Source organism: Urtica dioica, chromosome 5, assembly GCF_054948205.1.
Source record: "Urtica dioica subsp. dioica isolate 48M chromosome 5, U.dioica_male_clone48M_v1_H2, whole genome shotgun sequence".
NCBI lineage: Eukaryota > Viridiplantae > Streptophyta > Magnoliopsida > Rosales > Urticaceae > Urtica > Urtica dioica.
In genome coordinates, this window is record NC_142760.1 from 31,242,194 (window position 1) to 31,267,283 (window position 25,090).

The 25,090-nt window shown below is 41.4% G+C and overlaps 3 protein-coding genes across 7 annotated transcripts; all 3 read left to right on the top strand.

The window, feature by feature from the left end:
* Window positions 1-7,931: 7,931 nt before the first annotated feature.
* LOC149397883 (uncharacterized) lies at window positions 7,932-8,885 on the top strand. The gene has a single exon (XM_089614377.1). It carries the CDS (start codon window positions 7,932-7,934, stop codon window positions 8,883-8,885), a length of 954 nt encoding a protein of 317 aa, XP_089470503.1.
* A 2,448-nt stretch (window positions 8,886-11,333) lies between these two features.
* On the top strand, window positions 11,334-16,130 carry LOC149397884 (WRKY transcription factor SUSIBA2-like). Of its 3 annotated transcripts, none has more exons than XM_089614909.1 (8): window positions 11,334-11,509; window positions 11,591-11,640; window positions 11,846-11,952; window positions 12,806-13,116; window positions 13,622-13,771; window positions 13,979-14,766; window positions 14,853-15,011; window positions 15,097-16,130. In XM_089614909.1, exons 4-8 carry the CDS (start codon window positions 12,832-12,834, stop codon window positions 15,758-15,760), a joined length of 2,046 nt encoding a protein of 681 aa, XP_089471035.1. In that variant the 5' UTR covers window positions 11,334-11,509; window positions 11,591-11,640; window positions 11,846-11,952; window positions 12,806-12,831; the 3' UTR covers window positions 15,761-16,130. The 3 variants fall into 3 exon arrangements, with proteins under 3 accessions (XP_089471035.1, XP_089471032.1, XP_089471034.1); XM_089614906.1 differs by having other exon boundaries at window positions 12,840-13,116; XM_089614908.1 differs by having other exon boundaries at window positions 11,334-11,380; window positions 12,840-13,116.
* A 4,360-nt stretch (window positions 16,131-20,490) lies between these two features.
* Window positions 20,491-25,082, top strand: DIN10 (Raffinose synthase family protein). Of its 3 annotated transcripts, none has more exons than XM_089614743.1 (8): window positions 20,491-20,695; window positions 20,823-20,862; window positions 20,940-21,413; window positions 22,069-22,426; window positions 22,978-23,437; window positions 23,854-24,063; window positions 24,148-24,282; window positions 24,384-25,082. In XM_089614743.1, exons 3-8 carry the CDS (start codon window positions 20,988-20,990, stop codon window positions 24,973-24,975), a joined length of 2,181 nt encoding a protein of 726 aa, XP_089470869.1. In that variant the 5' UTR covers window positions 20,491-20,695; window positions 20,823-20,862; window positions 20,940-20,987; the 3' UTR covers window positions 24,976-25,082. The 3 variants fall into 3 exon arrangements, with proteins under 3 accessions (XP_089470869.1, XP_089470870.1, XP_089470868.1); XM_089614744.1 differs by having other exon boundaries at window positions 20,947-21,413; XM_089614742.1 differs by having other exon boundaries at window positions 20,501-20,695; window positions 20,807-20,862.
* Window positions 25,083-25,090: the final 8 nt, after the last annotated feature.

A 25,090-nucleotide genomic window follows, 5' to 3' on the forward strand; every position in this document is an offset into this window, starting at 1 on the left:
GGATTGTAGCAAAATGAAGGTTGCATTAATGATAAAGATCTCTGGGCCGTCCGTTTTCTGGGTTTGGAAAAGTGTGGATTTTCAAGAAAGAGAATCTTATGATATGTTAGGAATCTCAGAGTTTTTTCTTCCCTTTGAATTCATTTCCCATATACATAGGCGGAAACAGAGGAAGGGGTCAGATTTAATAAAACGCCCTTAATTTAAATTTTAAATTAATTTTTAAATTCTCTATTTTTTTTATTAAATGAACCCTTTCATCCTCTGTATTACCGCGGCTGCTGGCACAGAGTTACCCGATGCTTATTCTCTGGTTATCAAATGATTGAACAACCGGGTTGTATTTCATAGAGTTATCATTTGATAATGAAAAGAAGATTCTTAATTATCGTTCAAAACAGATTATACATAATTAATATTTAGATAAATAATACATGCACCAACATAACGGAGGCTCGTTTGAACCTCGCCCTTTATAAGGCTATGCCATCCCCTAAGGTGCTGCTAAATGGAAGGATCTTATCAACGTCCATGAATGATAAATCCCGGCTCCGACTTGTCCAGTGTAATGTTTCTCCGATGAGTGAATTTGGTATTGACCCGGATTTGGATGCTCAAGTGGAATTTGGAGCATTCCAAAAGAAAAGAACAATATAATGAAAACAATTCGTAACATGAAAGAGCGAACGAACCTAACCTGTTGTTACGTTGTTTTGTTGACTTTATTTTTTTAGTGCAAGTGGTATGGAAAGATGTCGGGTGTTATGTTTTCACTTCTGGTTTGACATCTTTCCTCGTGTGTGCAGACAGTATTTCAGGCAAGTTTCCAGTTTTGACAGATTGCTTCGCTGGTGACTTATTGCTGAGTTATTGCCTCGCTGCTGTCTTCATTACAAGATATCTGCCTCGCTGGAGCCTTCATTGCTTGATATCTTTCGCTGCTGTTTTCATTGCATGATATTCGCCTTGATGGAGTCTTTATTTTGTGATATTCGCTTGAGGCCGGGTAAGGAAACCCGAGATATCTTCCAGGATTGTCCAGCTGCTATAAAAGCCATACGCTCTCCCTTAGCAGCCTTGACACTTTTGATCAAACACTCAGAGCTCTTAGACGTGCAAGATCGGCGGACTGAGAGGCTGTGTGTTTTGGTTTTAAGTGGTGTATTCTCTCAAACACTATTCCACAGATTGAGTGTATGTGAGAGTTGGGTTCTTGTGCTTTTCGTGATTGAAGGTTCACGTATCACTGAAGACTGAAGGTCATCCGATCCAGAAGGTTGCTCGAAGAGTGGAATTGAGACGGAGCTCAAATTCAGGGGGAGTCCCTGTCTAGGTGATCACTGGTAGTAATAGTCTCTAGGTTTTATTGATTTGTTGATTGTAATCAGATATAACCTTGTGTGTACTATTGACTACAAGATAGTGAAAATTCTTTCCACTGGCAGCGTGCCCCCAGATGTAGGTGTGTTTCACCGAACTGGGTAACCATATCGTGTGTACTTTGTTTACTGCACTTTTTGTTGTTTATCCATATCTGTGTTCAAGCAGGTTGTCGGACACATTGTCCACACATTGTGTGCGACATCTTGCCTTTGCAACTAATCAGAATTTCAATTGGTATCAGAGCAGGCACCTTGATCTCTTAGGTGGTTTCCTGTATTTTCTTTCTGATTGCCTATTATGGATAGTTCCCGAGAAGGAGGTTCTGTCAATCACCCTCCAGTACTCGACGGAACCAACTATGGATATTGGAAGGCACGCATGACCGCTTTCTTGAAGTCCCTTGATAGCCGAACATGGAAAGCTGTGATACATGGGTGGGAAGCTCCTATGACTACTGATGACAAAGGAGCCCGTACTGGCACAAAGCCCGAAAAGGACTGGACCCCCAATGAAGATGAGGCGGACCTTGGTCACTCCCGTGCTCTCAATGCTATATTTAACGGTGTCGATAAAGATGTTTTCAGGTTGATAAATACTTGCACTACTGCCAAAGAGGCCTGGGAAATCCTCGTTGTTGCCTGTGAGGGAACTACAAAGGTCCGTGAACAAAAACTTCAGTACCTCACAACCAATTTTGAAGCCCTCACGATGCTCGAGGATGAAACAGTCGCTGAGTTCAACGTTCGCATTCGTGATCTCGCCAATGAATCATATTCTCTCGGGAAACCAATGACAGATGAAGATCTTGTTCGAAAAACCCTGAGAGCTTTGAGCTCTAGGTTCAAAATGAAAATCACGGCCATTGAGGAAGTTCATGACCTAAAGACGTTGAATTTCGACGAGCTAATGGGATCTCTCATGACGTTTGAGCTCTCCCTTCCTAAGGTGGAAAAGAAACAAAGAGGGATGACCCTCAAAAGTTCTGTTCATGAACCAAGGGATCAGGTATATTCAGACTCTGACAATGATATTGACGATACTATTGCTATGCTTGCAAAAAACTATGGCAGGGTCATGAAAAGACTCAACCAGATGAATGGAAAAAATGTCTCACAAGATGTCAAGGACAATTTCCAACAACGATTCCAGAAAAACACTTATCCTCACAGGAATAGTAAAAGTGGTGAACGATCTGGGAAATGCAAAGGCATTCAGTGCCACGAATGTGAAGGTTTTGGTCATATTCAAAGGGAGTGTCCCAACTTCCTCAAGAAACAGAAAAAGGGATACAACGCTACTCTTTCGGATGAAGAAGATGAAGAGAGCGACTCAGATCAGATAAGTAACTTTGTAGCCTTTACTGCCTCTGTCCATACTCATGAGTCTACTAACGAATTTGGTGAATGCTCTCAGAAATATGTTCTAGATGAAGAACTATCTGACGATGCTATGAATGAAGCATACAATACCCTACACACCAAATGGGTTGAGGAATCCCAGATTCTAGACAAACAGAGTGCTCTTATCCTTACCCTGACTGAAGATAAGGCAAGGCTCCTGGAGACAATTGTGGATCTGAAGAAGGAAGTCAGTCGACTGAATGGCGAACTCGAGCACATGACTAAAACTGTCAGAATGCTGAATTCTGGGACTGACAGCCTTGACAAAATCCTCACCATCGGCAAACCTGCGAAGAACATGAAGGGGCTTGGATATACCCATGGAGCTTCATCATCCCAGACTACGTTCGTTCCTTAAAAGCAGACTAGCCAGATGTCACGAAACATGCCTCAACCATCTGGTAACAACAAGTCTCATGACCTTTCTCGACATCATCAATTTGGACCAACCAGGTCTCCTGTCAACAGACCTCGTTGGGTATGCCATTATTGTGGTAGGAAGGGACATATCCGTCCTTTTTGCTATCGATTGTATGGGAGGAATGTCCGTCAGCACAGGTCCATTCACAGGAATGTCTCATCTCATCAACAACCTGCTACTCGGCTGGAATGGAGAGTGAAAAATGCCTCCTATCGTGCCAATATTGCCTACACATCTCTGAGTGCATCCACCGGGAATGACTGGTATTTCGACAGTGGCTGCTCTCGCCACATGACTGGTGATCACACATTCCTGACCAACGTGAAACCTTATTCCAACTGCCATGTTACCTTTGGAGATGGAGTAAAAGCCAAAATTGTGAGTAAAGGTCAATTAAACTATCTTGGTATGTCTTGTCTAACTGAGGCTTTGTTGGTAGAAGGACTTACTGCTAATCTTATTAGTATTAGTCAACTTTGTGATCTGAATCTGCATGTCAACTTTACTCGTGATAAGTGTGTGGTGATTAATGAAGAACATGATGAACTTATGCGAGGAAACAGATCTCGTGACAACTGCTATATGTGGTCTCCCGTACCAAACAGCAATTGTCTCTTGACCAAAATTGACGAAACCAAGCTGTGGCACCAAAAGCTTGGTCATCTAAATCTCAGGAGCATGCATAAAATTGTCTCTGAGAAAGCCATCATCGGTGTCCCAAACCTGAAGATTGTCGAAGGAAAAATTTGTGGTGAGTGCCAGATTGGGAAACAGGTCAAGAAGTCTCATAAGATGGTGCAACATCTTACCACATCTCGTGTTCTGGAACTCCTCCACATGGACCTAATGAGACCGATGCAGGTCGAGAGCCTTGGAGGGAAGAGATATGTGTTCGTCTGTGTTGATGACTACTCCAGGTACACTTGGGTTGATTTTCTTCGTGAGAAATCTGACACTTTTGTTGTTTTTGAAGCTCTATGTAAGAAGGTTCAGAGAGAAAAAAGAGAGAGCATAGGCAAAGTGATCAGAATCCGGAGTGATCATGGGAGGGAATTTGAGAACATGAGCTTTGCTAAGTTTTGTACTGAAGAAGGGATAGCACATGAGTTCTCTGCTCCTATCACACCACAACAAAATGGAATTGTTGAAAGGAAAAATCGAACCCTCCAAAAGATGGCTAGAGTGATGATGTTGGCCAAGGATATTCCACCACATTTATGGGCTGAAGCTCTCAATACTGCCTGCCATATTCACAATAGAGTTACTATTCGTCCAGGTACTTCCAGCACTCATTATGAAATATGGAGGGGGAGAAAGCCGAATGTGAAATACTTTCATATCTTTGGTTCTGTCTGTTATATTCTTGCTGACAGAGATCCTCGGCGTAAATTTGACCCGAAAAGTGATGAAGGTATATTTCTTGGATACTCTAGAAATAGTCGTGCATACCGTGTTTTTAACAAACGCACTAAGACTATGATGGAATCCATAAATGTGGTGATAAATGATGATCATGATATTACTAACAGTCCTAATGATGAGGATGAAGTTTTTCTTAGTAACTCAGATGTCAGGACTGATGCTGAAAACTCCTTGGACGACATCTCCACTGGAAATCCAAATGTCGTGACTGATGCTGATGACAAAGTTAGCGACATTATTCCAGATGAAGGATCCCCTCCTGAGACTGAACAGAGAATTCCTTCCCGAAGAATTCAGAAAAATCATCCGACTCATGAGGTGATTGGAGAAATCAGTGAAGGAATAAAGACTCGTCCAAAACCTCCTGTTAACTACCGGGAGATGATTGGTAATCTCTGCTTTGTCTCTAAGATTGAACCTAAGAATGTTAATGAGGCTATTGATGATGAATACTGGGTTAATGTTATGCAAGAAGAACTTGGTCAGTTTGAAAGAAACGAAGTCTGGGAGCTGGTTCCTAAACCTGACAATGTGAATGTCATAGGAACTAAGTGGATTTTTAAGAATAAATCTGATGAACATGGTAATATAACTCGGAACAAAGCTAGACTTGTGGCACAGGGCTATTCACAGGTGGAAGGCGTAGACTTTGATGAAACCTTTGCCCCGGTTGCGAGACTTGAAGCTATCAGACTTCTGCTTGGCATCTCGTGTCACCTGCAATTCAAGCTCTATCAGATGGATGTTAAGAGTGCTTTCCTCAATGGGTACCTGAATGAGGAAGTCTATGTAGCACAACCAAAAGGGTTTACAGATCCCAGCTCTCCACAGCATGTCTACAAACTCAGAAAAGCTCTCTATGGCCTTAAGCAGGCTCCTCGTGCGTGGTATGAGAGACTGACCCAATTTCTTGTGCAGAATGGTTATACCCGAGGTGGCGTTGACAAGACTTTGTTCGTGAAAAAGGAAAATGGCAATCGTCTTTGGAGGAATGTCAAACAAGATGGTGGATTTTTTTTTGTTCGACAAATGCAGTCAGAGTTTGAGATGAGCATGGTCGGCGAGTTAAACTACTTTCTGGGTTTTCAGATCAAACAAATGAGTGATGGTATCTTCATTTCCCAAAGTAAGTATGCCAAAAACTTGGTGAAGAAGTTTGGCCTGGAGAAATCTTCTCACAAGCGGACCCCTGCCGCTACTCACATCAAACTCACTAAGGATGAGCATGGAGAATCTGTTGATCAAAGCCTCTACAGGAGTATTATTGGCAGCCTTCTTTACCTCACTGCCAGCCGACCTGACATAGCCTACTCAGTAGGTGTATGTGCGCGCTATCAAGCCAATCCCAAAGCTAGTCATCCGGCTCAAGCTAAGCGAATCATAAGGTACATCTCAGGAACTGCTAACTTTGGCTTACTGTATACCTATGATACTTCTTCTACGCTTGTGGGATACTGTGATGCTGACTGGGCAGGTAGCACGGTTGATCGAAAGAGTACTTCTGGTGGATGTTTCTATCTTGGAAACAATCTCATCTCATGGTTCAGCAAGAAGCAAAACTGTGTTTCCTTGTCCACAGCTGAGGCTGAATACATCGCTGCTGGGAGTAGTTGCACTCAGCTCCTCTGGATGAAGCAGATGCTCGCTGAATATGATGTTGGACAAGATGTCACGACATTATTCTGCGACAACATTAGCGCCATCAACATCTCAAAGAATCCAGTTCAACATAGTAAGACCAAGCATATTGAGATCAGACATCATTTTATTCGAGATCTTGTAGAAGAAAAGAAGATCAAACTCGAATACATTCACACCGAGAAACAGCTTGCAGATATTTTCACCAAGGCTTTGGATGCTAACCGGTTTGAAAATCTCAGATCTTCCCTTGGGTTATGCGTTATTGATCAATAGCAATTACTGTTTATCGGAGGATTTTTTGGTCTTAACTTATGTGCTAATCCTTCGCTGATTCTTGTTCGTGTTACTGTTGTGTTTTCTCTCTCATGTGCCCATGTATCTGGTTGGCCCATTCGACTGGTTTGCCGGGCTAAAATGCCAATTGTTGTCTCTTTAGGCCTAGGAACGATCAAGGCCCACTTGAAGTCGCGACGTCATTTTTCTCCATGCCATGTTCTCACTCATGCAGACGTTTACTCTCCCGAGAAAGAAGGGGAAGTTATTTCTTGTTTGAATTTCGAAATTTCCCATTCTTCTTCGGCGCTCTTAAGATTTGTTTCCCATATTTGCTTTCTTACCTCTTTTGACAGTTACCTGTGTGGCAGTTTCCTTATTTTTATTTCCAAAATGGTGGGTACAAGAAGCGGTATCAGTACCACCACTCCCTCAGAGAAAGCCACAATGAAGAAGAAACATGTCGCCACAAAGAAACCCGGGGCAGAGAGCAACATGCATGGTGTTCGGGTTCGAGGTCTGAGACCCAGCATACGCGCCGATGGTCAGGCCGGAGGTGCGATCGCTGAGTCATCGGTTCCTCCTGAGAACCCATCTCTCTCTGCCGCCAGAAGCGCTATTCTGAAGAAAGCTGCCATTTCCATCGCCGACATCACTGGAGAAGCAAGCTCCAGCAGTTCCTCCTAAGAAAAGAGACAAGACAAAGCTGATCTCGAAGAAGAAGTTAGGTCTGGAGAGTCCCCTATCGAGAGTCCTCACAAGATTGTTCGAGGTAACCCTAAAGCTTCTAATATCCCTGATGATAGTTCTAGGGATAGGAATTCGCGTCCTGATGTTCATAAGCCTACTCCTGAGAATGCCATTGGAGGCATGATGGGCTTGAATAAAGATGTCACGAAAGATGTGCCCACATCTTCCCTGGGGCAAAAGAGGAAGAGAGATCATGTTTAGGAGGATGCAGAGGACATTCTCGCATCTCTGAAGAAGAAGATTCAGAGAGATGATGATGTTTGCTTAGCCACTCTTCTGTCTGAGAAGAGGAAGAAGAAGAAGTCTCCAGAAGAAAGCACCTCGGCTGTCCCCATCCCGGTCCAGAAAAAGAAAAAGGAAAAGATGGGCATGATTAAGAAACGGGTGAAGAAGTCGGCTCAGACTCCCTTGTCTCCGGTTGTTGAAGACCAGGTGGTTGAAGAAGAAGAATCTGTTATCCCTCTTGGTTTGGGAAACAAGAGGTCTGTAGGAGGGCAAAAGCTGCCGAAGAATATCCCCGCTCCTCCTATGGATAGTGTCTCCTTCCACAAAGAAGATGGTGTTCTCAAGTGGAGATATGTGTACCATCGCGCCTTCCTGAAAAGGAATTATCCTCTGAGGCGCTAAAAATTGATGCCATTATGGAGCTCCTTCACGACGCCGAGATGCTGAGGACGGTCACTGGCATTGGGGTGTTCTATCCAGCGCTGGTAAAAGAATTCATTGTTAATCTCTCCTCTTCCTTTGATTCTCCAGAAGACCCAGAGTTCAGAAAGGTCTTTGTCAGAGGTCACTGTTTTGAGATCTCTCCTGATGTGATAAACAAGTTTTTGGGCCGTGGGAAGATCATCACAGCTGATCGGGTACCTTCTCTGGACATCATTGTGCAAGAAATCACTGGAAACGAGACCAATGTCTGGCCTTCAAAGGGAACTTTGCCTTCAGCCGAGCTTACTGTCAAATACTCCGTCCTGTATCGCATTGGCATCGCCAACTGGGCTCCCTCCTCTCATGGGTCCAGCATCACGGCAGATCTCGCTCGGCTCATATTTCAGATAGGTACTCGCTCCTCTTTTGACTTTGGTGATTTTGTTTTTGATCACTTGGCAAAACATGCCAAGTCTTTTGCAGTAAAGCTTTCCATCGGCTTTCCCTCTCTTATCACTGGGATCCTGCTTGATCAAAACAATAACATCTTGAGGAGTTCAGATGTGGTGGGTAAACGTCCTGGTGCTATTTCCTTCAGTCCCAAATTATTTGAAGGGAAACATGTTCAGGATCTTGTCAGACCTTCTGACGAGACATCTGACGCCCCTGCGAGCAATCTTCACTTGAGTTCCATGACAGAAGATGTTCAGAGAAAAGTGGTGAAGGAACTTCTTGAAGAGGTTAAGATTCTGAAAAAGACCATCGAGACTCTCTCCTCCAGGAAAGTCAAGTGTGAAGCTCTTATCAAGGACCTTACTGTCCCGAGCTCTGCTACCTCTTCTCAGCCAGGTCAAGCCGCTGGGTCTCATGTCTCTAAGGCTGCTGAAGATTATGAATCTGAAGACGATGTTTATGTCTCTGAGAATGATCAGGATATTGTTGGTTGATTCTTTTCTGGTCTGTAATATTCTCTTTCCAAGACATCTTTTGCTACTGCTCCTGTGTGCTTCAGACTAATGTGTTTCGTTTGGATGATTTGTAAGACAGCTTTATCGTACTTTTTCTGATGAATGATATGCTGCTTTCCTAGTTCTCATTCCCTTTTCAGGCTGTTGTTCCTCCCTCTGTGTTGGTCAATCCTTGCCTTTGGTATCTTTTTGAGGCAATCAGGGGGAGAAGTGTCATGAGGTCATTTATTTTGACTCTCTCTCTGGTCATGACGCTTGTATGAAAACTGGTCCTGGAAGTGCTTGCCTAAAAAAAATAGCCAAAGGGGGAGATTGTTGTTACGTTGTTTTGTTGGCTTTATTTTTTAGTGCAAGTGGTATGGAAAGATGTCGGGTGTTATGTTTTCACTTCTGGTTTGACATCTTTCCTCGTGTGTGCAGACAGTATTTCAGGCAAGTTTCCAGTTTTGACAGATTGCTTCGCTGGTGACTTATTGCTAAGTTATTGCCTCGCTGTCTACATTACAAGATATCTGCCTCGCTGGAGCCTTCATTGCTTGATATCTTTCGCTGTTGTTTTCATTGCATGATATTCGCCTTGATGGAGTCTTTATTTTGTGATATTCGCTTGAGACCGGGTAAGGAAACCCGAGATATCTTCCAGGATTGTCCAGCTGCTATAAAAGCCATACGCTCTCCCTTAACAGCCTTGACACTTTTGATCAAACACTCAGAGCTCTTAGACGTGCAAGACCGGCGAACTGAGAGGCTGTGTGTTTTGGTTTTAAGTGGTGTATTCTGTCAAACACTATTCCACAGATTGAGTGTATGTGAGAGTTGGGTTCTTGTGCTTTTCGTGATTGAAGGTTCACGTATCACTGAAGACTGAAGGTCATCCGAGCCAGGAGGTTGCTCGAAGAGTGGAATTGAGACGGAGCTCAAATTCAGGGGGAGTCCTTGTCTAGGTGATCACTGGTAGTAATAGTCTCTAGGTTTTATTGATTTGTTGATTGTAATCAGATATAACCTTGTGTGTACTATTGACTACAAGATAGTGAAAATCCTTTCCACTGGCAGCGTGCCCCCTGATGTAGGTGTGTTTCACCGAACTGGGTAACCATATCGTGTGTACTTTGTTTACTGCACTTTTTGTTGTTTATCCATATCTGTGTTCAAGCACGTTGTCGGACACATTGTCCACACATTGTGTGCGACATCTTGCCTTTGCAACTAATCAGAATTTCATAACCGATATTTCAATTCCGGCGAATGATGACGCCATAGCCGAGCGAAATGGGAGCAGCCTAAGCCGTGAAAACGGGGTTGTGTCCTAGTTGATCCTGATTCGACATTAAAAGTATATTGATGTCCCCAGTTAGTTGCAATAACGACCTTTTGAATAAGCCCCCGAGACCGACCTTTTGAATAAGGTAATAACGAACTTGCAAAAGGAATCTCTTTATCATAAAGAGATTCGTTGTTCCTGACATTCTACTTCAACTTCATTTTTATTTACGTATTTTTCTTTGCAGGATTATTGCCGATGTAATCATTAAAAACCAATTTTTCCCTCGCTCCCGAAAAGGACATCATATGGACTGGATTAAAAGGATCTGTCATCCGATCCGAATTCATGAGTCTTAAATGAATACCAGAGTAGCTATCCGTAGAGTACATTGAATGTACCCAAAACGGGTACGCTCGGGTCGGGTGAATTCAATAATAGACGGCGGTTGGAATATCACAGGGGGGACTCAAACCTATTGTCAAACCCCACTCATCAGAATATGACTCAACGCATTTCGGGGAGAACCAGCTAGCTCTGGTAGGACCCGGCGGGGAAGTTCTAGACACCTTTCCCTACTTTGTGTCTGGAGTACTTCACTCACCGCATCGGCTAAATCACCCCCACGTCCGGGGTTAGAACAACCTTGATCCCCTACTGCGGATGGTTCGACTGCGTCCGACATCTTTCGGAAAACTTCATTTATTCTGGTGTGGGTAAAATACTTGCACAAATTGCTATATTAAATAGGAATTGTCTTTATATGATTTACATGATTTATTTTTATTATCTAAAAGGCGAAGAAATAGGAAAATAAAACTTCGAAGAGAAGCGGAACTATTATATGTCCAAGGTCCAATATTGAAATAATTTAAGAGGCTTTCCTTAACTTTGTCCTCTCAATTTTGTTGTATTAACTCTTTCAATTAAAGTATGGCTATATAAAAAAAATTGTTGTATTAACTCTTTCAATTAAATTAAAGTAATGGCTCTATAAAATGGTATTTAAAAGCTATCGTATCTACTTGTATATTGAACGACGGTTTCTGTGTTTTAGCAAAATTAAAAGATCAACTAAACTTAACTCTAGTTAGTTTGTAATACCATAGTTACTTTTAATTTGCCGCAACCACAAAATCTTCTAACCTTTCCACATGTTTCTTATTGAAGACACAGTGAGAATTGAGGATTTGAGACCTACGAGCGAGAGGTATCGAGAGAGAGAGAGTGAGAAGTGGAAAGTTCGAGTAGTGTTGAAGATGGAATTTCAGCTCGGCCGAATCGAAGAGACCCATTTTAGGTTTCATCGGCTTCGCGAAATTCCACCGACAGGCTCTAGGTTTTATACTCTTTAATTTTTTTTTTCTTAAATAGATTTCGAGCTTGGAGGCCTAATTTTGCTTCATTTTTTGTGCTTCAGATTGGCGATGCCCATGGCCCACCGAGGCTGTCCTGGCCATGGCAGAATTGGTGATTATTTTTATCGGATTTATTTATTTATTTATTTTTGTTTCATAACCATTTCTGATAATTCAAAAAGCTCAGTAGGAAGATCAAGTTCCATCTGGTTTACAAGAAGATCACGCTCATCTTTTATTGATAATATCAATATTTTAGTAGAGTTTAATAGAAAACGCAAAGGGAAAAGACTAACCTTGATTCCTCTTCTTCTCAGTTTGAACTCCGAAGGCAAATTCGGTGGGGTTTTTGATGATCAACTGAAATTATGATTGCAGCTCCTCAAGGATTGTTTTTCCCTACAATGATTCAAAACCGAAAGATGTAAGATAAATGGTTTATTTAACACCTGTAGCAGATTTTAAAAAAAATAATACCTTTTTGATCTCAAGATTCTGACTTTGTTCTCTTACTATTCTATACGCTGAGAATTTTTCTCAATTTTTTTTTTATTGTAGTTATTGGAGCATTAGCGTATTCTGTGTTTGTTTCCTTATTCTTTTCCTTGTATGTGTATAGTTTTTGTTCTGATTCTTTTGTATTAAGTGTCGTTTAGTCTGTTTCACAGCTGTATGTAAGCTGAATATCATGTTCAGTTCTCAAGTGAATCGAATAAACTATTCACTCTGATTCTAATTCAAAGAACAGAGTTTTTCCCCAATTCGATTTCTTCCTCAAACCTAGAAATTCAAAAGTCGTTGCTTTTTTTTTTTTTTTGGATTACATTCTCCGGAGAATGAGTGTGATATTTCTAAACTTAATTATGATATTTTATTGTCGAAAATATATATTTTGTTAGAGAAATTTGTTAGAGAAATTATAGGAGATATTTAGGTATTATGACTCGGTATAATAGAAGAGTTTTCCATTTCTTTGATATCCCAATTAGACCTGGAGTAGGTCCCACGTCATTGTCCCACATAGAAATTCATAGTTAAAAAAAAAATAAGTTTAAATTTAAAAAAAATTAAAAACAGAAGAGAAAGACCAAAAAGCAAACACAAAATGCACACACGCACTCTCTCTTTCTTGTCCATTTTCTGTCTCTCCGTAAGTCCATTTTTTCCTGTGAAATTCGAAGAAGGGAAAGAAGCTTCTTCGTCTCTTTTATCCCGAAATCGAAACTGAAAAAACCTAAACCCTCGAGCTTTCATTTTCACGAATCTTCTCGACCTAGTTTCCGTTTCTCGATGTCGGAATCGGATGACCAGAATTTTCCCTGTTGAGGAGGAGGATATCGGAGCCATGGCGTTTCCGAGCTCCGATGATCGGGATGGAATGATTCCGACACCGGAGGACTCGGCAAAAGGCGGCGGAGCTAGCATTGCCGAGCGGAGAGCTGCGAAGTTTGGCTTTAACGCCGTCAAGATCAGCACCGCGAGGTTTCGTACATCGTCTCCGACGATTAGGTCACCGTATCTCACCATTCCTCCGGGAATCAGCCCCACGGCTTTGCTCGATTCTCCCATTATGCTCCACAATTCTCTGGTATATTTTTTTAAGTTCTTAAGATTTGGTGTTTTTTTTTTTTTGGGTTTATAAATGTGTGTACTATAACCGTTTAGTAGAAATGATAAATTATAAGCTGTGAGATCTAATTGTTTGTTTACGTTTTTTTTTTTTTTTTTTTCTTTCCAATTCACTGAGTTGATGATGAATGAGATTTTAGACAATTTTGTCATATAATCTTGTGTAATTTGTTAATTATCAATTTTTCTTCATGTTTTTGAAACTTCTTCACAATCCTTATCCGCTTAACCACTTCCACTATATTGTGGGTCGTTTTTTTTTTCTTTCTTAAACTGGTTAAGGACTGACAGTCACTTGGTATATAAATAAAAAGACCTAATCTTTTAGCACTCAATCAATGATAGAAGAAAGTACCCATGTCCATGTGAATGATTGGGAAATGAAAAACTATGGAATTATTATTAAAAAAATTCGTTTCTTTGATGTTTTGATTCATCTTTTGATGGTTATCAATATGTGGCAGGCCATTCCATCTCCTACAACAGGAACGTTTTCGTTGCCGTTTTACTGTCCTGAAAATCCGTTCCCCGGGGAAGATGGTCAGAATGGTAACGCCGATGAGTCCTCTATATTCAAGCCTTATTTGGATCACAAGTCTCTGCTCGGGAATCAGGTATATTTAAGAATCACAACTTCATATTCCATTCCTAACAAGTAATCTTTTATAAAAAAATTAGCTTGAAAGTGTGCTTGCTAAAAGGGTTTATGATCGTCTAAAAAAGATAGTGTTCAACCTCTTTTTTCAATTCCGCTATATCAAACCTTGTATTGAAAGTGAATCTGGTTTCTGAGGAAAATTGAAGTCCACGCCTTGTCTCAGGAGATCGAAGGAGGTAATCAAGCTGGGGTTTCGGAGCACCAGCCATTAACGGGTTTCGAGTTCCCAACAGAGTTTCCCGGAGATTCCTCTGCCGCCGATTACTTCAGAGAAGACCTTTCGAACATCACGATATTCTCGGCCAACAACAACAACACTGCGGATTCCAAACCCGTCATCAACACGAGGCTCGCCCCGGACATGGTCAGCGAGCAATCCCGTTCCTTGGAGCCCGTTCACAGAGAAGACGAGACGAGCCACCACGAACCGTCGAGGAGCTCGGAGGACGGGTACAGCTGGCGAAAGTACGGTCAGAAACAGGTCAAAGGCAGCGAGTATCCGAGGAGCTATTACAAGTGCACTAACCCGAACTGTCAAGTGAAGAAGAAGGTCGAGAGGTCTCTCGACGGAGAGGTCACCGAGATCATCTACAAGGGCGCTCACAACCACGCGAAGCCGCTGCCCAATCGCAGAGCGGCGCTCGGGTCCGACGAGATCTCGGAGGTAAGCCAAGGGATCGGCGCTTGCCTCAGAGTCGAGGCCGGGTCTGGTTGGACAAATGTTCAGTCGGGTTCCGAGGGCGTGGAAATCACGTCCTCGGCGTCGATATTAACCGAATTGTCCGATCCGTTTTCGACGACTCTCGGAAAGTCGATCGAATCGATCGCGACTCCGCCGGAGCTTTCGGCCACGGTCGCCAGTCACGACGACGATGAAGACGGACCCGCTACTCAGGAAAGCATGTCCGTCGGAGGAGACGCGGATGCCGAGGAATCTGAATCCAAAAGAAGGTACTGATAATATCACTTCTCGGACTCGGAGAGAGCGCAGTAACGATGATGATAATTATTTTTTATTTTTTTTGGGAACCTTACAGGAAGAAGGAGAGCTACTTAGCGGAAACGAGTTTGACCTCGAGAGCTGCTCGAGAGCCGAGAGTGGTCGTGCAAATCGAGAGTGAAGTGGACATACTTGACGATGGGTATCGCTGGAGAAAATACGGCCAAAAGGTTGTCAAAGGAAATCCGAACCCGAGGTACGTATATCGAGTATTACGTATATCGATTCTGAAGACGGCTTTGTATTGATATCGCAAGTATTCATGTTTTTTTTTTTAACAGGAGCTACTACAAGTGCACGAGCACGGGCTGTTCGGTACGAAAGCACGTGGAAAGAGCCTCGCACAATCTCAAGTGCGTGATCACGACTTACGAGGGAAAACACGACCACGAAGTTCCGGCGGCCCGCAACGGAAACCACTTGAACTCCGGCGGCGGAGCCCACCAACCCGCCGCCGGAAATCCTCAGCCGAGAAACCCCGCGATCCCGAAACCCGAAACGCAGATGCAAGACTTCCCACACCACCAATTCGACCGGAAACCCGAATTCGGGAACGAGTATCTGAGAGCCGGTTTCCCGGGGGATTTCGGACCGCCGTCGATCTACCAGATGAAGATTCCTTCGCTGCAGAGCTACGCTCCGTTCGGACGATTCGCGGCCCAACAGCCCGGCCCGGGCCCGATGTCGTCGATTCTCCCCGATTTTCCGATGCCGTTGCCTTCGAATCTCCCTCCGCCCGGGATGGTCGGGTTCGACTTCAACGCCGCTTCGGGATATCAACACCACCACGAAGCCGCCGTGAGGTTTCTCCGGCCGAAGCAAGAGCAACGAGATGATGTGGTTTACGATCCCCGGATGGGCATCGGAGATCCGGCGGCGGTGTTCTCGTCCTCTTCTTCTTCTTCGCCGTATAATCGGGGATTGATGGGAGGTTTCCAATCTTAGTTTAGTTACAGCGCAGCCGAGGCACAACAGACTTTGAAGTCCTCTCTGTTTATGGAGGGTTTTTTTTTGTTCTTTTTTTTTTCAGTAGTTTTCTCCTCCGGCAAATAAATTTTGTTATATATAAAGGAAGCCATTGTGCTGTTTGTTCACAGAAGTTGGATACTGCAAAGCGTATCTAATAATCAGAGTTTATATGCCCTTTTGCCTGTAACAAATTTCAATATCCAATTCTCAACAGCTATGTGTAATTCAAAGTAGCTAAACCAAACGCAGCAATATCATGGTGTGAAACTTGTCATTAACTTTACCATAATACTTCATCCGTTTTCAAATTTTCTTACGCGGCAAACAATTTCTGACCCCTCAGACAAAGTATTCTATCTTCTATGAAGCAATGCAAGGTATATATATGGTCCAAATTATCTCAAAAGAATCATATGAAGTTTAGATCCACATTTTCGGGATTATTCAGTTTCAGATTATCAGCAAAAAAAAAAAGAAAAAGTAACCGAAGCTAGAATTTGACCAACAAATTATTTGAAGCTAGAATTTGATACAACATAGATATTTGTAATGATTAGATTACCTTCACACTAAATCAAGTATTCCAAAGATGTATCGTTAATATTTCAAAACTAGTGATTATTCATAAGGATAAACCGTCAAACTAGAGGTAGACTAAAGAATATTCATTAAGTGTCTTTCTCAACTTGAAGTATACAAAGTGTTTTGAAGAATGGTTTTACTCAACTTGGTCTTCCGTGAAATTTGTACTCCGTTAAAATAGGTCACTGTTCACAGCGCGAGCATAATAGACGAGTTAAGTTCGTCTAACAGGCGAATCCAAAAATTGCGAATGGATGAGGACCGATGGGCCTAGCTCAGTTTCACTGGCTCTCTCATAAAAGTCACATTATACATATTGGAATTTGTATTGCCAACTAAAACGCAGGTTGATCATATGGGATTCTGTGGGATCCAATTTCCAATATTATTGGTATCATCCGGAAAAAAGAGAAACTCTTTTTTTTTTTATTTTTTATTAAAAGAATGGCACCAAGATCTTTATTTTGGTATTATCCGTTAAGTGAGATGGATCCCCATTCAGTCATATTTAATACCATTTTAATGTTTTTTTAGAGTTGTATATTTATGAGAAATTGCCCTATCTGCCACTCTTTTGATAACTTTTTCCCACATTCCACTAAAACCTTAATTTGTCCCAAAATGCCACCATGACAAGAGTAAAAAGTCAAGTTTGCCCTTCACTCATTTCGTCTCTACAGTAACTCTCATTTCTCAACCCACTCAAACCCATCACTTCTCACCCGAACCCCTAACATCGAGAAGAAAAATGGCGGACTCAAACTCATCACCCCCGCGTCCGACACCCCCGCGTCGGAGTACGGCGAGTTCGTCCGACACGGAAGAGGAAGAACTGGTTCCCAAAAAACCCCGTACAAAAATGGGAACTTTAAAGGTTAGTCTTTGATCCAAAATCCCTAACAGTTATTCTCTTGATTTTTTTCGATTTTATTGATTTATTTTGGGTTAGTGTTGTTGATGAAATTATGGGTTAGTGTTGTTGATGAAATTTTCTTGATATTTCGGAATATTAGTCTCTGAACATGAGAATCGGTTCGTCTCTGAATATTTTTTGGTGATTTTGTCTCTGAATACTTGTTGGAATATTTGTCTCTGAACATGGGAATCGGTCTTGTATTTGTCTCTGAATAGATATCAACAATGTTGACATCGACGATGTCAACATTGTAGACATATATGTCAACATTGTAGACATTGTAGAAATCTATATCAACAGTGGACAATGATGTCTACAATGTAGACATCTATGTCTACAATGTAGACATCAGATGTCTACAATGTTGACATCTATGTCTACAATGTTGACATCAGATGTCTACAATGTGGACATAGATGTCAACAATGTTCACATAGATGTCAACAATTTATTGTTTTTATTTCTTGATTCTCATATCATTTCCTTATCTGATAATCTTTATTTTCAGGGTTGGTCGAGATTTGTTCCCGAAGAGAACATTGTAGACCATAATTTCAGTTTTTCAGGGTTGGTCGACAAGGATGAATGAGCTAAATTGATTCATAAACTCTTATTTATTTAATATCAGTTTTTGTTGAAATTATGGTACTTTAATGATTATGGTATGTAAAACTTTAACTTAATCTTAGTTTTTTGTAAAAATTATGGTACTTTAATGATTATGGTATGTAACTTTCTCATTCACTCATCGTGTATGCCTTTGCGGCACCGTAAAATTTCCACTTCACATCCTTCGAAATCCCCTTAAAAGCAGTCTTCAAATTACCGGCGAGATGAATTTAAATTTAGTTCTTCACTTAGGCATGCAATTCACATCATTACACATATATAAAACATAGTGTAAATAGACATATTAAGCAGTTTCAAGCATTCAAGTCATACAAAAACCCATACAAAAATATAAATATTACGAAGTTTAGACCAATGATGTGAGAAATTCATCGTCAGAGTCATTTCTTGTTGATCCTCATCCTCCTATAATAGAGAAGTTCTTCTCTCTGTGTTTTCAGCATAAACAGTTGTGTCCCCTTGGGCACGACTTCCATAAAATCTCATTTTTTCTTCAACTGAGTCTCCCAGTCGTCTCCGATGATTTCTTTCATAACACTTTCGAGACACATGATCGGACCCGATTCAGTTTCACTACAAAAAGTATCCAAGTACCATATGTACTCAGCCTAGCTCATTTGAAACTCCGTGAGTTGTGCATCACCGAGTTCCGATCCGCTTGCCTTATTAACATCAATTGACTACAATTTTAGTAATTGTCTACAATTATAGGTATGAATGTCTACAATCATAAAAAAATAATAACAAAAAATCAGCTTTGCTTGGCATCAAAATGTACCTCATTTTTAGAACATTTTCTCTTTCGGGGCTCGAAGTCGTCATAGTTTGTCACCGGAGATTCAATGGAGTGTTTTTCTGACATTTCTGCATATTTTTTACAATATTAGAGTCAACAACGTTCATTAGTTGTAGAACAAAAACTCACCATCATGTAATGCAAGCAAATGAATAACTAGAAAACTTCAGGCCACAAAAAAAGCATTCAAATGTCAACAACGTTGACTTTAGATGTCAACAATCCCTTCACATAGATGTCAACATTGTTGACATATATATCAACAAATAAGAACGTCATCTTCAAAAATCACATAACATACCCATAACAAACCCATGCTTTTAAACAACAAAAACGAACGAACCTAGGGTTTTATTTCGTCATCTTCATTATTTCAAGACGAAAAACTTTTTTATACCCAGAAAATGAAAAAAAAAACGAACCTAGGGTTTTATTTCGTGGATTGCAACTTCTTTTTTTTTTTTTGGTCGGAATGCTCCTCCAACAATAACTGAGCTCCTCCGACAAATTTTTTGAGCCGTGGTCACGAGTTTTCTCAGCTTGGACGAGATGCGGGAGAGTGAGGGAGAGAGAGATGAGATCTGGACGAGAGAGCTTGGACGAGATGAGGGAGAGAGAGAGAGAAGATCTGGACGAAAGACAGAGAGATGGACTGGAAGAGAGATAGACTGAGACCTAGATGTACTGGACGAGAAAGAGAGAAGAGATTGACGAAGGAGAGAGATTGACTGAGACTCACCTATTAATCGGTCTTCATTTCGGGAGAAAATGGGTGAGTAAAGATGTCTGCCAATTTGTAAAGAAAATAGATAGTGAAGGGCAAACTTGACTTTTTACTTTTGTCATGGTGGCATTTTGGATCAAATTAAGGTTTTAGTGGAATGTGGGAAAAAATTATCAAAAGAGTGGCAGATAGGGCAATTTCTCTATATTTATTTCTGTAAGTTACTTTAAAATTGAAGTAATTAATAATAAATTTAAATAAGACAAAAATATGAGAATATGGTACCTAAAATTCTCGATCCCGAGAGAAATGATTTCAGGATTTCTGAAACTGAGTCTCATTTTCTGTAAATTATGAGACCGGACCAAAAGATTGCATATCTACTATTTCACGTGGCTAAGTTTATTGTCAACTGATATGTGTTTAAAATAAAATAAATGAAAAACTAATATATCCGGTATTTAAATTTTATATATACATATAACAAAAGCAATATATCCGGTGTTATGGTATGATGCATTAACACGTCTACATGTAAATGGAATTCAGTTTTTTTATTTTATTTTATTTTATTTATTATTATCGAAAAATGGAATTCAGTTGGAACAAGAAACGTCAGCCTAAGACGCAAGTGGATCCGCTTGGATTTATCCTATTGGTTCGTTTGCTATTATAAATTTCTTCTTCATCATTGAAAGTGTCAAACAATCAGATCAACTTCAACAGCTTGAGTACGCGGAAACACGTCAGAACCACATGGTTACACACAAGACACGACCATTCAGAAACCGTTAATGATTTGTTATTTTAACGAATCTAATTTTAAATTACATTTCTCCATTGTGTTAGTAAAATAATCATAATGTAACGCTTTCCCAAACAAAACGATGTCGTTTATTGGTTATACGTGGATCTGACTAGGTATTTAAATCTAACGGCCAATCAACATCCGGTTTCTCGTACGCAGTTGGATAAGATCTGATGACTCAGAACGCCGGCTTTTTTCGTCGTCTTCCTCTTCTTCTTCAACGAGAGTGAAACATAAAGCCATTATTTGTTTCAGTCTGATATATATTTTTTTATTAAACAGCACAAAAATGGCGTTAATTTCGTGCTACAGTTCTCTTCTACGCGGTATAAATACGAGACCTGTTTGTACTAGCACTCGCTCATTCGAATTCCAAATCGCTCGAGCTCTGAGCTACAATAATCGCAACACTCTCTTCAGATATTCGCAAAGGAACAATAAAATATACAATTCTGGTACTCCCATTTCCTTTCTTCTTCTTCTTCTTCTTACGGATTTGTTATTAAAAAAAAATTGAAGGAACAAATACATATGTAACTGATCTTTGTTTGTATTTTCTCGTTCATGTTTCGGAACTCGCAGATTTTCTACGAACCGATCAATTCAAGCGTTGGCTTTCAAGGTTAGATGGTTTAGAAATACTAATTTCTTCAGATTAATATATATATTTTTTAATTTCTTTGTTTTGTTAATGCTTAGGAAACAGAGCTAACAGAAAACCCATACAACGAAGAAGGAGAGGCCGAAATGACGATAAAGCCCTCGGTAAAACTCGCTAACGGAAAGCTGACCGTAAAGAACCGGACCATCCTGACCGGAGTACCGAACGAAGTAATCTCCACATCCGGTTTAGATTCCGGCAAAGCCGATGGGCTCTTCCTCGGCGCGAATCTCGACGAGGAAAATTGCCGCCACGTCATCAGACTCGGAACCCTCCGATCGGTCCGGTTCGTGGCGTGCTTCCGGTTCAAGCTCTGGTGGATGGCCCAGAAGACGGGCCAGAACGGGAGCGAAATCCCTCTCGAGACCCAGTTCCTCTTGGTCAACGCCGGAGAGGGAGTCAACGCCGTGTTCCTCCCGCTTCTAGAAGGTTCCTTCCGAGCCTCCCTTCAGGGAAACGCCGATGATGACGGGCTCGAGATTTGCATCGAGAGCGGAGACTCGGCCATTAAGGTATAAATTGTTTTTGGTAGCTTTTTTTTTGTAATTTATTTATCGCAAAAATAGCATGTTCATGCTTTTATTATAAAATAGTTTTTTTTTTTTAAATAGTAAACCGGTATTTTTTTTTACGTTTACAAAATAGTTTTTTTTTTTTAATTATTTAATTTTATTTATTATTTATAATTTAATTTCAAAATAAAAAAAACAAGAATTTACCGTTTAAAAAAGACAATTTTTTTTTTTGTAATTTATTGCAAAAATTACATGTTTTACACTTATTTATAGTTTTGGACTTTATTTAAAACAAGTAATATGTCATGCGAGTTGCTACGGAATAATTAATATATTTTAGTCTGTATGAATAAATATATAGACTAGTTCATAAATATTTATATTTGAAAAAAAATGTATTTAAAGATTTTTTGATACATTTTTATATTTCTGATAAAAAAAATGAGTATGAATGAACACTACTTAATGTTTAGGGTTCTAATATCTTGTTTTTACTTACAAAAAAAAAAGATTTAAAAAAAACAATTATTGTTCATTGAATAGTGTTTTTCTAAATAGAGGGGATTTTTCTATTTTATATATATATAAAATATAATATCACCTATTCTTAAAATATTACACTTAAAATATCTTAATTTTCCCGGTGTTGAAGGCATCATCCTTCGAGCGGGCCGTGTACGTCCACTTTGGGCCCGACCCTTTCGAGGCGGTCTCGGAAGCGGTGGCGGCGGTGCAGCGTCGCCTCGGGACGTTCCGGCGGCGGGAGGAGAAGCGGGTCCCGGGGATCGCGGACGTGTTCGGGTGGTGCACGTGGGACGCTTTTTACCAAGACGTGACTCGGGAAGGGGTCGAGGCCGGGCTCAGGTCGCTGGCCGAGGGCGGGTCCCCCGCCCGCTTCGTCATCATCGACGACGGTTGGCAATCGGTCGCTCCGGATCACGAGGCCGACGCCGGGATAGACCGGCTCACTGGGATACAAGAAAATTCCAAGTTTCGAGAACCCGCTAAAGGTGAGACTTAGATTATTAACCTTGATTGAAAAGTTTTCTTACAAATAATTTTTTTAACCTTGTTTTACTCGATTAAAATGACCCGAATTAACTTTTCGGTTAAATTTAAAATGGAAATTATGGTTTACCGGTTAATTTTGAGTTTCATTTTGATTAAGAAATCATCTAGCATACCGGCTTTTCAAAACTTATTTGGCAAATGATGAACAACTTTTATTTTGTAGACATAATGTTCACAATTTTTTTTTTTTTTGGTAACTAATTTCATTTTTCTTAACTATTTGTTTCATTTATTTAGAATAAGGAGTATATATTGTTTCAATTTAAATAAAGGCTTTTCTAAACTATACTCACATACTTGGAATGAGCATAAAAAACAGGTACATGAGAAAACTCTCCTTACTTGCATATACTCACGTCGTATGTAATTTAGCGGTTCGATTCCAAATTAAATTTGAAAAATAGTTATAAAGAGTGTAAACCTCGGTGTGGAAATAAATGTAGTAGTCACTTCCCGCAATACATTTACGGTTTAAAACGCACTTATTTAGGAGGCGCGGGGATAGAGAGCTTGGTCGAGGTGGCGAAAAAGAAGCTCGGTGTGAAGTACGTGTACGTGTGGCACGCGATCATTGGCTACTGGGGCGGTGTTAGACCCGGGGTCAATGGTTTCGGGGCAGAGACGAGGCGGGTATCAGTGTCTGAGGGAGTGATTTCCAACGAGCCCACTTGGAATACCGATAAGATGGCAGCCGAGGAGGGGCTAGGATTAGTGGACCCGAAGCGGGTCCACGAATTCTACGAGGAGCTCCACTCATACCTGGCACGAGCCGGAGTGGACGGGGTCAAGGTCGACGTGCAGTGCATTCTCGAGACACTCGGGTCAGGGCTCGGCGGCAGAGTCGAGCTCACGAGACGCTACCACCAAGCGCTCGACGCCTCCGTGGCAAAGAATTTTACGGATAACGGGTGTATCGCGTGTATGAGCCACAACACCGACGCGCTTTATTGGTGAGGAAATAAAAAAAAAATCCCTTAAAAAATATATGAGTTCAATAGGTAAATAGCCACATTTATAGTTTGACATTGTAAGTAAATACTCATTTTCATATATTTAAAGACGTAAATCTTAGATACATAGTCATTTCCATTTATTAGGTCACGTCATCTTTATGGCTATTTATCTACAATTTACGAAATATTGACTATATATCAATTTCTAACGTTTTAATTGGCTATTTACCTAATTTTTTTAAAATATATTGGCATTGTGCTAGGTAAGAGTTTGTTTGGAACCCGGTAAATGTAGGAGCGTGAAAATTTGAAGGAAAACGAAAATAGTAGAGAGAATGTACGAGACGTTTAAATTTTTTGTTATATTTGGATCTTAATGATTTGAGGTTTTTTTTGTTGTTGTGGGGAGGAAGTTCTAAGCAGACGGCGATAGTGAGGGCGTCGGACGATTTTTACCCTCGGGACGAGATGTCTCACACTATCCATGTAGCGTCGGTGGCTTATAACAGCTTGTTTCTTGGGGAGTTTATGCAGCCGGATTGGGACATGTTTCACTCTCTCCACCCCGCCGCCGATTATCACGCTTCCGCTCGAGCCATTAGCGGCGGCCCAATCTACGTCAGGTATGTATCTATACGCGTATAAAGTCGATACTACATAGCTCCTACTATTATTAGACTTTTGATCGTGTGTACTTGCCGTTGTAGTGACGCGCCTGGGAAGCACGACTTCAAGCTTCTGAAGAAGCTCGTTTTGCCCGACGGGACCGTTCTCCGGCCACGCCTCCCCGGCCGACCAACTCAGGATTGCTTGTTCTCCGACCCCACCAGAGACGGAGTCAGGTATTCAAAAAAAAAAAAAAAAAGATAAACCCAATCAAACATCAATGCCCTAGAAATCTCTCATATGCTAGTATGTTGGTTTTGTTGTGTTTTTTTTATAGTTTGTTGAAGATATGGAACATGAACAAGCACACGGGGGTTTTGGGAGTCTACAATTGCCAGGGCGCCGCGTGGAGCGCCTCCGAGAAGAAGAACGCCTTTCACGCGCCGTCGGTCGAGGAAGCCATCGCCGGCCACGTCAGCGGTCGTGCCGTCCACCTCATCTCCGAGGCGGCCGTGGGGCCCGGCTGGGACGGCGACTGCGCCATCCACCGCTTCAACTCCGGCGAGCTCTCGGTGCTCCGGCGAGACGACACTTTGTCTTTGTCCCTCGGCGTCCTCGAGCACGAGACGTTCACCGTCTCGCCAGTCCACGCCGTGGCCCCCGGAATCCGGTTCGCTCCCCTGGGGCTCGTCGGAATGTACAACTCCGGCGGAGCCATCGACGGCCTGAGCTACGAGGGCTCGGCGGTTCGCATGGAGGTCAAAGGCTGCGGCGTGTTCGGAGCTTATTCTTCGGTCGAGCCGAGGAGGTGTGTTGTCGACTCTCGATCGGTCGATTTCGACTACGATCTTTGTTCTGGGATGGTCACATTCGATCTCGGGGATTTGCCCAAAGAGGGTCAACTTCATGATGTTAAGGTTGACTTATGAATGAAGATCCTGGGCACAAATACGAGATTTCCCGATATATTTTTGTTCCAATCCTATTCATTGTACCGAAACATTACCTAAAATAAATTAAAAAAAGTAAGGTTTCTATACAGAA

Excerpts from the sequence above, each read along its gene's own strand:
- LOC149397883 (XM_089614377.1), top strand. The coding sequence starts at position 7,932 with ATGGAGCTCCTTCACGACGCCGAGATGCTGAGGACGGTCACTGGCATT.
- LOC149397884 (XM_089614906.1), top strand. The coding sequence starts at position 11,897 with ATGATTGCAGCTCCTCAAGGATTGTTTTTCCCTACAATGATTCAAAAC. Across the intron at positions 13,772-13,978 it reads AGTCTCTGCTCGGGAATCAG|GAGATCGAAGGAGGTAATCA; the intron begins GTATATTTAAGA and ends GCCTTGTCTCAG. Across the intron at positions 14,767-14,852 it reads GAATCTGAATCCAAAAGAAG|GAAGAAGGAGAGCTACTTAG; the intron begins GTACTGATAATA and ends GGAACCTTACAG.
- DIN10 (XM_089614742.1), top strand. The coding sequence starts at position 20,530 with ATGGCGTTAATTTCGTGCTACAGTTCTCTTCTACGCGGTATAAATACG. Across the intron at positions 20,863-20,939 it reads TTCAAGCGTTGGCTTTCAAG|GAAACAGAGCTAACAGAAAA; the intron begins GTTAGATGGTTT and ends GTTAATGCTTAG. Across the intron at positions 22,427-22,977 it reads GTTTCGAGAACCCGCTAAAG|GAGGCGCGGGGATAGAGAGC; the intron begins GTGAGACTTAGA and ends GCACTTATTTAG.